This window comes from Rhea americana, unplaced genomic scaffold, assembly GCF_003343005.1.
Source record: "Rhea americana isolate MKP2758 unplaced genomic scaffold, rheAme1 scaffold_469, whole genome shotgun sequence".
Classification (NCBI taxonomy): domain Eukaryota; kingdom Metazoa; phylum Chordata; class Aves; order Rheiformes; family Rheidae; genus Rhea; species Rhea americana.
Genome location: NW_028186611.1, coordinates 218692 through 233055, shown reverse-complemented (window position 1 = coordinate 233055; position 14364 = coordinate 218692). Strand labels below are relative to the sequence as shown.

Genomic DNA, 14364 nt, shown 5'->3' with positions numbered 1-14364 from the left:
GCAGCTGCTCAAAAGGAACCACATGAATGGGGAAATTAGCTGGACAAGAATTGACAAATGTGTTGTATTACCACCACGCAGGAAGGAAATGGTGTCAGAACCAGTGGTGAATGGGGATAGATTAGGTTTAAGCATGTAACTAGGTGTTCTTAAGAGATGGATCAGAGAAAAGCTGGAGCCCTCTTGTACCCTTGAAGGTTCATGTAAGTATGCTTGAGTACCTGGCCTGGACTTGGCTTTTAAGCTTCTTCTGGGAACCAAGGGTGTGCAGGGGCAGAACGCATGACAACAGATCCAAGTTCTTACGAAGATCGGAAATCACCTGCAGAGTAGAAATCCCTGTACAAATCACTATGACTTATGAAGAAGGAGGAAAAATAGGCTAAGAAAAGAAAATACAACCTAATAAAATAACACTAGAGCTACAGATCAGGAACTAATGTATTTGTAAAGACTCGTAAGCATTTAACTGTGCTCAACATTTTTATTTTAAAAGTGAATTAGCAAGCACTTTGTTCAGGACCATCATGTCATGAAAAGGATTTCTTGAGAGTTATTCCACGAAATTCCCACTTATATCCACTGAATGCTGCTGTGAGCTACTTTTATCCTGTTTAGCAGCAAAGTAAGAGATACGGCAGCCACAACACTCCTGCAGCATGCAAGTTTACCAMTTTAAATTCTGTCAGGTACTAGTGGATCAGTACAGATTGTGTTGCATGTTCTAAACATGATGTTTTCATAGTGGTCTCCCTGAAAGATATGGCCAGATCACATCCCACATCAGGCTTAAGTTCAGGTTTCTTTAGAGTGTGGAAAAAAAAAAGCACCTTCAATAGTTCAGCAAGGCTGGATTCCAAATTGCATATGGCTCATTTTAAAAATATTCTGAATATGTTTTATTTATCTAAAGCAACTCCAAAAACAGAGCAAGTTTAAATCTGGACCTGAAGAATCCTCCAAAAGCTGAACCACCCTTGTGGRAATGTTTTCAAAACATGATTTAGAACAGATTTCAATGGAGAAAACAAAAAAAGAATTACCAAATTGCAATCTTAGGTCTTTTCAACACTTCCAGAATTTAAACTTCTTAAAAGGGTTGTAGGATTTAATTTTTTTTGACAAAATTCAAATGTTTAAAGTTGCCACCTAACCACAGTTTTTTAGTCTAAGAACTTAACTCRGTACAATTTGACTACTTTCAGTTAAGATGCCAACACTGAAAAAATAAATAAAAATTCTAAGAATTTTTTTCTTTAAGTCTGTAAGTCAGCAGAAAGTAGGATGTTACAATTCATGTCTGAAGACACAACAGAATCCATGTCAAAAGACAGACCTAGTTTCTACTATGTTTGGCAATACTAAAAATTTTACTTAGAAATACTAAAGCATATAACCCTGTGCCTGGAGCAAATGGCTTCTGTCAAAACATACATTGGATTAGGTCACTTATTGTTTTTTAGTACCAACTGAATACTGTACCTCTGCAGCATCTGCAGCCTTGACRTTATGGAGGATGAATTTGACTACTACAGGTAAATCTTCCAGTTTTACAGATGGCACAATGGTCATGGCAGACTGACGCACCTGAGGAGAGAGTAATACTGGGTTAGCTGTAAGATTATGGTTCACAGAAACATAGATATGTTGTGGGAAGAGATCTTTGGAGGTCTCTAGCCCAGCCTCCTTTCCAGAATAGGAATATTGCCAATACTAGATCAGACCAGCCTTGGCTTTGCCTAGCTGACTCTCAAAGATCTTCAGGGATGGAGATCTGCCAGCTCTCTGGTAGGTGCATCAGTCTTGCAGATCTTCCTGATGAAAATTATTTTTCTAATATCCAGCCTGAACCTCCTAGGCTAGAATTTGTGACCACTGCACCTTATTATATCACCTAGCACTGCCAAGAATTGCTCAGCTCCATCATCTTTTAACTGTCTTTCAGAAGGGAAAGACATGGAAGTGGTGTAACATGCTATACAGCACTAGTTTTGGGGAGGTATGTAAAACAGTATTTAATACACTCAAACGAACTAATTTTATTCTACTCCTAAGAAGGCCAAATGCAAGTGCAACAATCTAGCATGTCCAGAATATCTAAGGCACAAGAGCTCTTCTACTTTATCTTCATTTTGCAGAGAAAAGCTATAGATTATGCAATGTGGTAAACAGCCTGCATTTACTTAAGAATATAGTAGTCTAATCTGCTCACTGTACCTCAAAAAAAAACAAAAAAGAAAATAAAAGAGTGACAGTAAGTGGGTTTAAGTTGGTATTAGACATTCATTCCAGCAGAAAAAAARGTGCTTTTGCATTTGCTGAGAGCATAATGTTTGCTGAGAGCATTATGTTTGAAACTTCTGAATGCATACTGTAAGAGCCCCCAAAACTTCTCTCTGCTCCTCAATGAGCCCCTCATGCATGCTTCTGAACATTGCTTCTCTCATTGTTTTCCAGTTTCACCTAGCTCAGGACATCTGRGGTTAAGTTTAGCTCAGTTGGTGCTAATAATTGGTGCTGCTAATAATGCCAAGGTCACGGGCTTAATCCCCATATGGGCCACTCGCTTGAGGGTTGGACTAGATGATCTCCAGAGGTCCCTTCCAACCTTACCAATTCTATGATTCTATAGTTCTATGATCTGCAAGCCTAAAGAAATCAGATTTAGCAAAAATACTTTGAATGACTAGAACAGCTCTGGCTCTCATGTTCCTGAGGCAGGGCCGTGTTCTGCTCAGCCACACAATAAAAACTCTTACCTCAGCCAGAAGTCCTGCATCAAGATCCAAACGAGAAAGCGCATCCAGGATTGGAACTGTTAGCCGTCTGCCCTGTTTTAGTAAGTAGCTGATACAYGAAGAAAAGAAAACAAATGATCTTCTTAATAAAGCCATGCACGAGTCTTTACTAAATTGTAGTATTTCAGTAGTTTTTGTGCCTATTGCAAAAAATCTCCACAACAGACAGCATGGTTGCCACTAGTATTGTGGAAAACTTGTTCTATAAATTATCACTTCTCTCTGAATACGCTGAATTGTGATTGTTGYTGCTGAAGCAGATATGAAGACTCTGCCCATTTCCAATATTATTTTAGTAATAACAGCAAGCAGAGACAACAACCTGGTACAAGCCTCAAGCAAAAATTTGAAATTTGGAAAGTTCTGGGTTCACTGCAAATAGAAAAAYTAGAGATTGCTGGTATACAATTTAACCATACACACCACTTTGATGCTTTCTAGCCAATTTTGCTATCAATASTCCTAAAGTTTCTGGATACAGAAAAGTACACAAGGCTGGAACAAACATCCTTCAGGATGCAGCTGATCTTCTCCAGGAGATACCTGGTTATACCCCAGAAATAAGTACTGCAGTAGCTTCTTAGACCAAAGKGAGAATGTGATGAGTTAGGAAATGCCTTCTATTACCTTCACATTAATGACTCTAACCTTTACAAGCTACTGTTGGGCTCCAAGCCCCAYGTTGTAGAAAGCAGGTAGGGCGTGATGGAGATGGGAATAACAAAAGTTTCAGAGGGCCATTTTGGAAAAGCTGGGAATAGAATCAAACCTCTGCTGGGTCAGGAGAGGAAAAAGTGAGCAATGGGAGAAAGTCACTTCAACAAACAACCTAAAACAGACTTCTGTGAGAGCTCTAAAAGTCTCTTCAAAAGGGCCATTTAGCTATCCATGCAGYAGCTCTTGGGTCAGTCTCTGGCTAGTTCCTCTGCAGTTTTCACTCCAAAGCTATACTACAACAGGAGTCAGCAGGGGATCCTGCTTTGCATAGCTCTGCTCCCAGGCACTCAGTTGAAAGAACCTAGGGCTTTATCTGGATCCTRTTACACCTCATTTTGTTAAACAAAGAAAGATTTTGATTCTGTTCCCAGCTTTTCCATGTCAGAGGTAGGCAGAGGCCATCAAGAATGTGCAAAYAAATATGCTTTACTTTCACTATTTAGATTCTCAGCTTTACAAGGATATAAGTAGAGAAAACAGATGTCTGAGGAGTTTGTTTAGCAAAAAAAAATTGAATTGTGTATGGATTTTTTTTCTAGGAGGTGAGACTGATGATGGGAACACAAAGCTACAATTAGTTTTGAGAGGGTACAAGTAATAGGATGCACCATCTGTAGATATAGGCTGAAATAGTAACCACCAGTGTGGTCCACCAGTGTGAAAAGATAATTAACACTGACAAAAAATAAAATAAAGAGAGACTCTGCGGTACCTGAGCTCTCTGGCAATCTCTGTTTGCTGGGAATCTTCTAGGATCTCAGGTAAACTGGTGATAATGTCATGCTGAATTGGTACAGGAGAGATGCTAACCATCTGCATTAACTTCTTAACAAGATCCTGCATACAAGAGAAATACTTATAAAACACAAGGATCTCACTGTCAGCAAGTATTTCAGTAGCAATGCAACAATATCATACACACAAGGTCCTTCAGAAAGTCATTTGCCTAGATTTACACCAGCTGTCCCTTAACTCATTGTCCTGTTGAAGCAGTGAATCATACATCAACTCATGGAACAACACTATTTTACAGGTAAGATATAACCATCTTGCTAAGCACAGGAAATGGAAAATCCAGCAATAAGCTTTCCAATGTTTAGTGTGGCTTTTTAATTTAGTTCATTCTAAGACTATCTTTAGAACAGCCATCTAGTACAGAGTAATCCACAGAGACTGACTGACTTGGGAAGAAACAAGAAAAAACAACCAAAGCAGGAACAGACAATTAACCCCTTGATGTCTGTAAATATCTGCTMTCTCTTGTTAAAATTAAATGATAAGATTGTAACTTCCTGCGAGCAAACTGCTTTAGAATCATCAGATATCATTAGCATCAACACTGATCACATCCCACCTGAGAGGTGCTCCGGGAGTTAAGTGGAAAAACATACAGGTGTGTGTACCCACCTGGCTGTCAATAAGCCTGTCAAGCCATTTAAACTGATTGATAATGAGCCGAGGAAAATTTGTTCCAAAGGTGCCCACACTGAAATTCCAGAAAAAGAGAAACATGAGTTAGTCARATTTACACACAGACCTAAAAGCTTYGYTGCTGGTAAGWYCATGAGATTCAAGTAAACCAACKTTCAAAAACACATTACAAAAATGCCACTAAGACCCCTACAAATTTTAGCACCATGCAGAAAGAACCCTACKCTTCCATGCTACATATACAAAGCAGGGATACTATCAATATGCTTCAATACCCTTTCACCAGCTATTTTCTAAGTTACAGCACAAAAAGAAAAGCATGTAGAGTGACCTGGCTATACCAGTTGACTATGTAATACATGAAAAAACACTTCCACTTTTTTATTTTAAATTCACTGCCTCCCACAGTTAGAAATAGTGGTTAAATTTTCCTCAATTACCTTTTGAAATCTGTTTTGCTTTTACTGACACTATCATCCCTCTGCCAGTTATCTCCTCAGCAAGTAGAAGAATTCCCCCCCCCCTTTTTTTTTAAGAATAATTTTCTTTCCTTACATGGACACTGTCCTACTATATTTTTTTCCTCAGTCTGACCATAATTGTGTATAACATTCAAAACATGGTCATACCATGCATTTACAGTGGCATGATGTTTTCCATTTTGTTCTTAATTCCTTCCCTAATGCTCCGCTTGTTGTTTTGACTACTGTTAAACATAGAATTGATATTAAAAWTAAGAAACAAAAAGAAACACTCATCCAAGATGGCTTTCCTCAGTGATAACACCTAAAATAGAATTGATCGTTGTGTTTATATACTCCAGGTTATTTTTAGTCTGTTTTTCTAAGAAAACAGGGTTTACGCAGCTGCACTATCTAAGCTGTCCTCCCTCTTCAGTAACTTTTGGACACGAGCCTATAAGCATATATAYGTTTAGTGAACTGGTTGCTGCCAAACAGCATAAACAAACTGARTTCTCCCTACTTTTTCTACAATAATTTGAATTTCATCTCTCCAGACATCTCCAGTCATATCACTTTCTCCAGTCATCTCTCCAATCATGTCACTTTCAGGACTCTACATTTTTTATGTCAGATTTGATTGAACTTGGCCAGTCAGTGCATGGGTAGTTGCAGGCTAGCCAAAATGAATGTTGTTTCTTGACCCACTGTCAGACCAAAAAAAAAAAAAAAAATGTAGGAAAAGTAGGCAGGTCACAGAGAGAGTTAAAGTTGAAGGAACTGGAAAACTCTTCACAATTAGTTTCAGACTAGACTCTCCTGGAAATTTATCACCATAAATTGTTACCTCACTTCTCATTTCCTTTTCCATTTATGAATATGTTGAACAACCCAGATCTCCATGGGACCATCCTGACAACTCCCTTCAAGTGCAAAATGGACTGTTTATTTCTATTTTACTGTTTCCATTTTTTTTAACTGGTCATTAATACATAGAAAAAGCTTCACTCTTCTGACAGCTTGATAAGAGACATCCATTTCTAAGATTTATTTAAGGGTTTGCAGCACAATGAACAGCTTATTTTATATCCAAGATGCTTTGAACTTTTGGGTGAAAACAATTCAGTCCTTGTTATCATCTGTTTGTGTTAAACCCTCCTCTGATGAGATTTCAATGTGAGACAATTTCTCAGACTCAACTTCTATGAACAGCATTTGCATCCTGGCTTGGTACTGGGCACTGAAACAAATATTGTACCAGGAACAGCCTCGGCTTCTTTCTATCCCTTGATCTGCTCTACTAACTGTGTACCCAGTTTTCTGCCTCTGCAGAAATCGAAAAACAGCTTCATGTTCTAAGTCCTTTCTATGTCATGCCTCAAAATCTCTGCTATGCTGTCCTACATTTAACAAACAATGGATACATTTTCTATTTTCCTTGCTTGAACACAATCTGCATTTTTAAAARGAGATCTGTTTGTGTCTACTGGTCTCCTAAAACTGCACCAGCTATTTTGATCTTTTTGAAACTCAAACACTTTGCAGTCCTTCTGCTGAAATACTTAAAAAGTTCRCATCAGTAGCTAAAAAAGACAATGAATCATGAGATATTACTGCATTTCAGCTTCCATTAATTTATTTTCTGATATATGCATCCCAATTGTAAAGACAGAGTACCATGCAAATAAGTGTATACATATATGATGGAAAAAAAACCCACAAACAAACATCCATTTAGGTAAACTTGAAGTAATAGGTAAACTTAGAACTGCTGGCAACTGTTCAACAGAAATTTCATTTCAAGATAGGGAGAAGACAGGCCATACTCACATGTCAAAAAAGAATTCAGGGATCTTTTCCAACAGCAGTGTTACAACAGCAGGCTAGAGGAAAGGCAGAAAGACAACATTAGGATGATGATTTATTACTTGTGCTGTGGGATTGCTCAGAACTCCGCCATCAGAACTAGCCTGTCACAATAGGTGAAAYGTGCATAGAGAGTAAGAGACTCAAAAGCACAAATAAAAGTATTTCCTGTATAAACAATCTTTTCCCTAATGCTGGAAAGCAAGTACAGAGCCCACAAACTGAAAACAACTGGTGAGAGTGATATGAACTAGCCACATAACCTAATACAAGCAAATCATTTGGGCAGGACTTACTCTAGGCCAAACAAAACACTGCTCTTCAAACCCMGTGAGTTGTTCTTCACCACCCAGAAATCCAAAGCATCAGCTTTAGATAAATCTGAAGACAACGTCCACACACTCTTGCCTTTCTCTTTTAAGTTCTGATTTCCCCTTTATCCTGGCTCAAATGCAATTTAAAAATACGTATTTAAGGCAAGAACTTTTAAAACATTTTAATTACAAGAGGATTTAAATCCACAAGCTTGATATCCACAAGCTCCAGATACACCATGATGTAATTTTTATACAACTTAGCAGAACTTGTTCTTGCCAGCAATGCTTTGCAACAAAAACGTAATATTTAAGAACTATTACATTGCATTTTGCTTCACCTTTACGGTTCTTTTAGGGGGAATATGTACCAATTGCCAGGAAAGTCAGGAGAAGAGGATCTTCAGCTGCATTATAGAACTGGATATGGCTGTCTTTTGAGCCACAACACTTGGGAAGAGGCAAGGGAAAGAGACAGATGGGGGTGAATAAAAGACTGTGAATCTTCTTACTGCTCTTATGTTTCTTGTGCAAGGACCAGTCTMTGCGCTCCTTTTTGTCTTCCTTGGCTTATTCTAGAGCCCCAAGAYGAGGCAAAGGAAGTGGAGAGAAGGAAGGGCCTACTGTCCTTTCCCCTTTCCACATCTTCCAGTAGTGATAACAGCAACAGGAAGAGACAACCACTGTTTTAAGGGTTCTCTTAAACCTTAAAGGGTTGTCTCCCTACTATACCCAAGAAAGCCCTGGCAGGGTCTCCGCCCTTTYACATGCATGGGCTCCATGTAGGCCCTCATTCAGGGTGTAATTTAATCATAAAAAAATTTAGATTGGAAGGAAACTTTGGTGATATCCCTTCCAACCTCCTGCCCAAAGCAGGATAGCTAACTTGAGAGTTAACTATCAAGGTTAGATCAGGTTGCTTAGGGTCTTGTCTATTTTTAAATTCCTCCAAGTTTTAAATTCCTCCAAGAATGGCGTTTCCATCACCTCTCTAGATAATCTGTTCCAGCACTTCAGGAAAGCATTCCCCACAGTGAAAGTGCTTATATCCTATCAGAATTTCCTGTATTACAACCTGTGCTGTCACCTTTCATCTTGTTCCTGTTCACCTTTTAGAAGAGTCTGGCTCTGTTTTCTTTACACCATGAAACTAGATAGTGAAGACAGCAAAATCTCCTCTTCATACCAAATAAACAGCTCAGAATCAGTTCCCTCTGTCTCCCCTTGAACAGTGTGTGCTTCAGGCCCTGAGTATATTTTTGTCTCTACAAAACAAGAAACTAAGAAACATTACTCCAGATAAAGCCTCATCTGCCTCACAACCTGTTCTATTAGTCCTCTACTGTAAAAGAATCCTGCAAAAACCCCTAAACAAATCAACACCACTCTAAAGAGCAAACTAAGGTGTCCATACCTGTAAGATATCAATTCCAAGAAGCAGTTTAATGAGGCTTTCACAATATGAGTGCACCAGAATCCTGCAAGATAAAATATTCTGCTATTGTAATAAAAACAYATGATGAGAAGAGACTGTATTCTTTTCATTATTGTTTTTCTTTAATCTACTTAMAATGACTTCCTTTATATAACAAAACCATTCCCAAGCCCAAGAGGTAATAGTACATAGGAGAGTTAGTAAAYGGTCATTACTACATAACTGCAAGGCATAACGGCATTTCCAGGACTTCTAAGCACCAAATTCTCTTAGAAGTGAAATAGAAAAATAAATGCCTAAGATYTAACATTTTTCAATACTAACTGCCTCTTTAATTAATTCTGTGTGAGAATGTCAAATGTTCTAAAATGTGTGAAAACTTATAAATTAGAAGCATTAAACAAAAGACTTTATATGCTGGTTGAAGATTTCTGACCCAGTGTCAAACCAAGCTGAAGGTTTCAGCTGCCTTTGCCCAGAATTAGGCAGTTGTATAGGAGAGAGGAAGTTTTCCCATAGGCATCAGCAAAGAATGACAGTCTGCCTTTTCCTAATGAAACTGAAGACCTGGGCACAGTGCTGCAGCTGTGAGAAAGAAAGACAGTATCATTTGTTCAGTATACTTTGGCCTGGTGAAAAGCAACTGACAGCTCCATTATGAAGCTCATAGCCACATTACCGGCCACAGAAAGAGGAAATAACTGGAAGAGGGCCAAACAGTTCATAYTCAGCCACCAGTGTCTCAGGCAATTGAACTCCATAATCAGGGATTCCTAAACCATTTTATTGAACAAGAGAAATTCCTGAGCTATCTAGCCTAAGCTATAGTAGAGGAGTACAGTAACTATGGACGCACAAAAAAAAATTAAAAAGAAAAACACTTTATCTTTAAACCATTTTACCCCCTGCAAGGTTAGTGTGAGCTGGAAATACAAAAGTTTCTGTGGTTAAGCTGTATCTTAACCTGTATCTCCTGGAAACGTTTTCTAAACAATTGACCTACACCAGCCTTGTTGATTTTCTTCCATGTAGATTTTGCTATTCAGCTGCTATGGGGCCCAAGCTGCCCATAGGCCTCTAGTAAATTAAAAGACTTACCACTTTAAGCTTCCTGCTATTTAATCACAATGTATTACACTAGCCACTTTTTTGAAAAACAAATAACTCTTGTTATGCATCAGCTGGAGCTGTGGCCTCTCCCTCCTCTCTGTTCAACATTACACAATATTCCAGTAGAGATGGGTTCTGACCGAAGGGAAGGACAAAATGCATCATCTCTAACCTCGACCCCTCATTCCTTGTGGGAGCGCATGGCAAGAGACAGTTCTTGAACTGATTTCTGTCCTTAATGTGAGATTCCAAGCCACTGACAAATTCCTGCACAACCTGCAAAGAACAGAGAAGTTATCCACTGCCTGAAAAGAAGTACTGATCAACTGCCGCCTTTTGGGATGCTCTGCATGACTGGATGATGAGAACAGGGAGGAGGACAGGAACAGGGAGTGGCTAGCCAGGGAGCTGCAGGCAAACAAAAACTGTGATGTCTGATCTAAGCCATTTCCAAAAGGAAATGCTGGTTGCTCTGCACAGTAATTCTGAAGAAAGAATCTCACATTTTACTTTGACTTAAAAGGGTTTTGCCACAAGTGTCTTCTTCCTATTCAGTCAAGACTGCAACATTTAATGTGTCAAGAGGTACATCCAAAAAACATTACCCTTCAAATCACTAGCCTCAGGATTTTTACATTGGCTTTGTTGACTGGAGAGGAGCACCATGCTGCAGTAATGCAAATACTGTTAGCATCCAGCTAACAAAAAACTAACCATAACTTTCATTAAGAAGTTAAGCAAGGCATTTCTCTCCCCTAAGAGTCTGTCTATTGAATTACATTGTCACTGTGATCAAACAAGAGTCCATTGGCAGAAGTGCAGCATTTGCTCCTGGAATTGCACAAAACCAGTCCTGGAGCATGAACACCAAATAGCATAGGCTGCTCATCTCTTTTCATGTCTGACTATTCAGATGTAGCAGCTCAGAAGAGACGGACACAGTAGAACAACGGGATCAAAGGGCTGGGAATGCAAGGTTAGGCAAACTAGTGAGGCTGGACCACAGAAATCTGAGAATAAGCTACAGAGTTGTATAAATTTGTTCAGGTCAGGGACAGGCAGCCACATCTGCACTTTTGCTACACAGCTGTTTTTAAAGCTGGCTCCTGTCAAAACATAGTCTATTACATACGTGTGGGTAGGCAAGGTGCTTCTTCAGGGCCAGGCAGAGCTTCTTTTGAAAAGCCGTTTGATCTACAGCTAAGGAGAAAGTTTAAAAAGAAAGTAAGGAACCAGGCACACATTTTAGTCATACAACATCATAACAGTTACACTAAGGACTAGCTCTCAAGCCCACCCACCGATGTTTCTGCATTTGCTCTATCAACATGCCCACTTGGCAAAAGCCCGAACGATACTGCCATTCTTATGAGAGCTGAGGCTGACAGCATTAAACAAGGCCCAGCTTGATACACTAACTCCTACAGATTTTGGCAGATACAGGCAAATCTAYTGAAGAAGTCGGAACAAGGACCTAAGCAGAGGAGTACAACATGATTTTTGTCACATGTACAACTCATACATACCCAAAGATCAATTTGCCTGACATGACACAGTAGCCACCTTCCAGCAAAACTGGTTTTGTCACTACAAAGAAGTCACATACTGTAGCATCCCTGCCATCCTAAAGAAGTCTTTTTCTGCACAGACTCCACTGCTGCCAATACTGGGAGGCACTGCTGAGGCATTACAGCCTTGCTGTTACCACAGAGCTGGATTGTGGAGCCCTGTGTGGCAATTAAACTTTTGGCTGCTTAGTCCACAACAAAGATGAACCAGCTATATTAAAACAGGTATCTTATCCAACTACTAAAGAGGCAACACGACATGTTGGCTTTTGTGTTTCAGTGCCTCTGTAGCTCAACCAAGCAATAGCAAAAAAGAAAATTCTTCTCTCTTCCATTTTGTTCTGACTAACAAATAAAAGGTAATATTGTAATCACCCATGCAGTCTAATCTATTCCATACACTTTCCAGTCTTTCATCAGTCTTCTGACTTGTCATATATATTCCCAAAAAGCAAGTGGAGCTGGTGGTCTAATGAGTTTAGGTGATGCATTGGATTACGCAGGAACTGGGCACTTACAAGTAAGAGGCCAGAAGAAGGTTTGATTGAATTTTAGAACAAGCTGGCTCAAGCATTTTTATTCTGCAAGTAAAATGCATCTTTACTTCATAATGGTCATCTTTGCAGCTTTCAGATACAAGAGAGAATAATTATTAAATCCATACCTATTTCATTCTGCCCCTCCCCAGCTCTCAGTATAATTCCTGATGTTTTAAGGAGCTCTTCAAAGACTCCATCATTCTCTACTCCATTTCGGACAGACGCCTCTTCCTGATCAGAGAGCCGTGACTTCTTTGTTTCTGAGAATATAAGACATACCACATCAAAGTATTCTACAATAAAGATAGCGAGGATCTTTAATTTTGAATTAGTAATTTATATGAATCTCCTAGGAAATTACAGGAACATAGGATTTCACTTAATGGGACCAGACCAAACTGCATTACAAGGTTCTATTTGACAGCAGTCATTTGCTGACTTCAGTGCCGAAGTATAGATCCTATAAGGCATCTACCCATGCAGCAAAACACTGCAAAGGAATATTTCCTATTCATTCCTCTTAGTGATCCATTTATAGCCAGTGAAAGTTAAGATATACCTTACTTTCAGCAGCTAACTCTTGAGTGAGATATATCCATTAATATATTGTGAACTGTGAAGTACATTTTCCTCTAGCCTGAAGACCACAGATCTGATCTAGATTCTGGTACCAGACCTATCTCTTAGGTATCCAACCATTTTTCAAAACGAAAAAAGAAATCTCTTCCCRTCCAGCTTTGCAGAGAGGCTATTTTGGTTTCTTTTATTGATAACAGCTTTGATCAAACAGTTTAATCTGTTGACTCCAAAGGCACTGATGCTCAAGATGATAATCACTGATCAAATGTGTAAGAACAGAGGGACTAAAAAAAAATATGATACCATTTCCAGTGCTGTTATTTTATATATTATGTATAAAAAGTCAGCATTTAAACATCAACAGCATCATTACATGCAGCTAGTAACATCAAAATTGCCAGTTTGGCCTATTTCCTGYGTGGGAACCACTGCCTTTAACATAGGGTTTCCAGTTCTAGCAAGGTTATACCTTAGTACCTACTTGGCAAGTCTGTCTTTGAATTCTCTCCCGGAGCATCAGATTTTGACAATTTCCTTTTTGAAACCATGGTGACAAAATCTTTGCTCTTGCCTATAAAAATGCAGAAAAAAGGCAAGTGAGCAAAAGAGATATGTCTTTAATTCAGAATTTTTAAAACAATTCTACAGTAAAGCAGTGAATAACAAAGAGAAAGGCTCTAGAAATAGAAATTGCTCAAARGAAGCCGGATTGCCTGGTTAATCGGTATCACATCACATTTTTCTGCTGTACAGATTGAGATTTTGGAMCGGGTTGTATTTAAATAGCACAACATATCAGTTTTTAGAAAAACTCCATTCCTCATAAAACCAGGCTCTACATTTCTTCCAGATGCCTGGCAAATTAAAGAGTAAGTTAAACTAAAGAGAAGATCTGAAATTGCATCCCGGGGCTAAATCTGCGATCATCTCCTCATGCCCAAAAGCTACGAGGATTTAGCAACTTATTACTCACAAGCTTACGCAGGGCAGCTGACCTTGCTAGTGTTTGTAACCCTTTACACCAGCAAGATAATTTCTGCCAGCACAAACCTCTATCAATCCCCTCCATGCCACCCATTTGGTGGGTGACAGCATTAGAAAAAAAAATAATAAGAAGGAAAAAAAATCCTGCCTCCGCGTTTAAAATTTAAAAAGGAAAAAAAAAAGCGAAGGCATTTGATCGTCTCATGCTCAGTTGTGGCTACTTGGCAGAGGCCGGGAAAGCGTTTTTATTTTACATAAAATATCGCTACGGAAGAAAATACCGGAAGACTTCAGGAAAAGCGTGAGGAGCCCCTAGGAGATCTTCTGGAGCTGAGCTACCACCTTCAGGCCGGACGAGCGATCGGCGTCAGGYGGGCAAACGCCTGGAAACTGAAGCGCTGGGAGCGGCGGCGCCGCGCAGGAGAGCCGAGGCGGGGAGGGAGAGCTCGGGCAGGCCGCGAGGGCCGGCGCCGACCCCCGCGCCCCTCTCTACCCGCCGCCGCCGCTCAAGTTTCGCGCCCAGGCGGCTCCCGGCGCGCGCTGACGCCTTTCCGCCGCCGGC

General features: G+C 39.6%; 1 protein-coding gene across 3 annotated transcripts in view; it reads right to left on the bottom strand.

Moving 5' to 3' along the window:
- Positions 1 to 14344, bottom strand: part of FANCD2 (FA complementation group D2) — a 55639-nt gene extending 41295 nt beyond the window's left edge. The window contains exons 1-12 of one of the 3 annotated variants that reach the window (XM_085316402.1): positions 14084 to 14344; positions 13300 to 13389; positions 12365 to 12499; positions 11265 to 11332; positions 10305 to 10408; positions 9002 to 9065; positions 7238 to 7290; positions 4923 to 5001; positions 4228 to 4352; positions 2760 to 2847; positions 1483 to 1587; positions 222 to 322 (exon numbers count right to left, since the gene is read on the bottom strand). In XM_085316402.1, the coding sequence (XP_085172528.1) occupies positions 222 to 322; positions 1483 to 1587; positions 2760 to 2847; positions 4228 to 4352; positions 4923 to 5001; positions 7238 to 7290; positions 9002 to 9065; positions 10305 to 10408; positions 11265 to 11332; positions 12365 to 12499; positions 13300 to 13366 (989 nt within the window). In that variant the 5' untranslated portion in view covers positions 13367 to 13389; positions 14084 to 14344. Of the gene's footprint in view, positions 1 to 221; positions 323 to 1482; positions 1588 to 2759; positions 2848 to 4227; positions 4353 to 4922; positions 5002 to 5386; positions 5446 to 7237; positions 7291 to 9001; positions 9066 to 10304; positions 10409 to 11264; positions 11333 to 12364; positions 12500 to 13299; positions 13390 to 14083 lie in introns of those variants that run through there. The other 2 variants (XM_085316403.1, XM_085316406.1) reach the window with 2 other exon arrangements.
- Between the last annotated feature and the right edge of the window lie 20 nt (positions 14345 to 14364).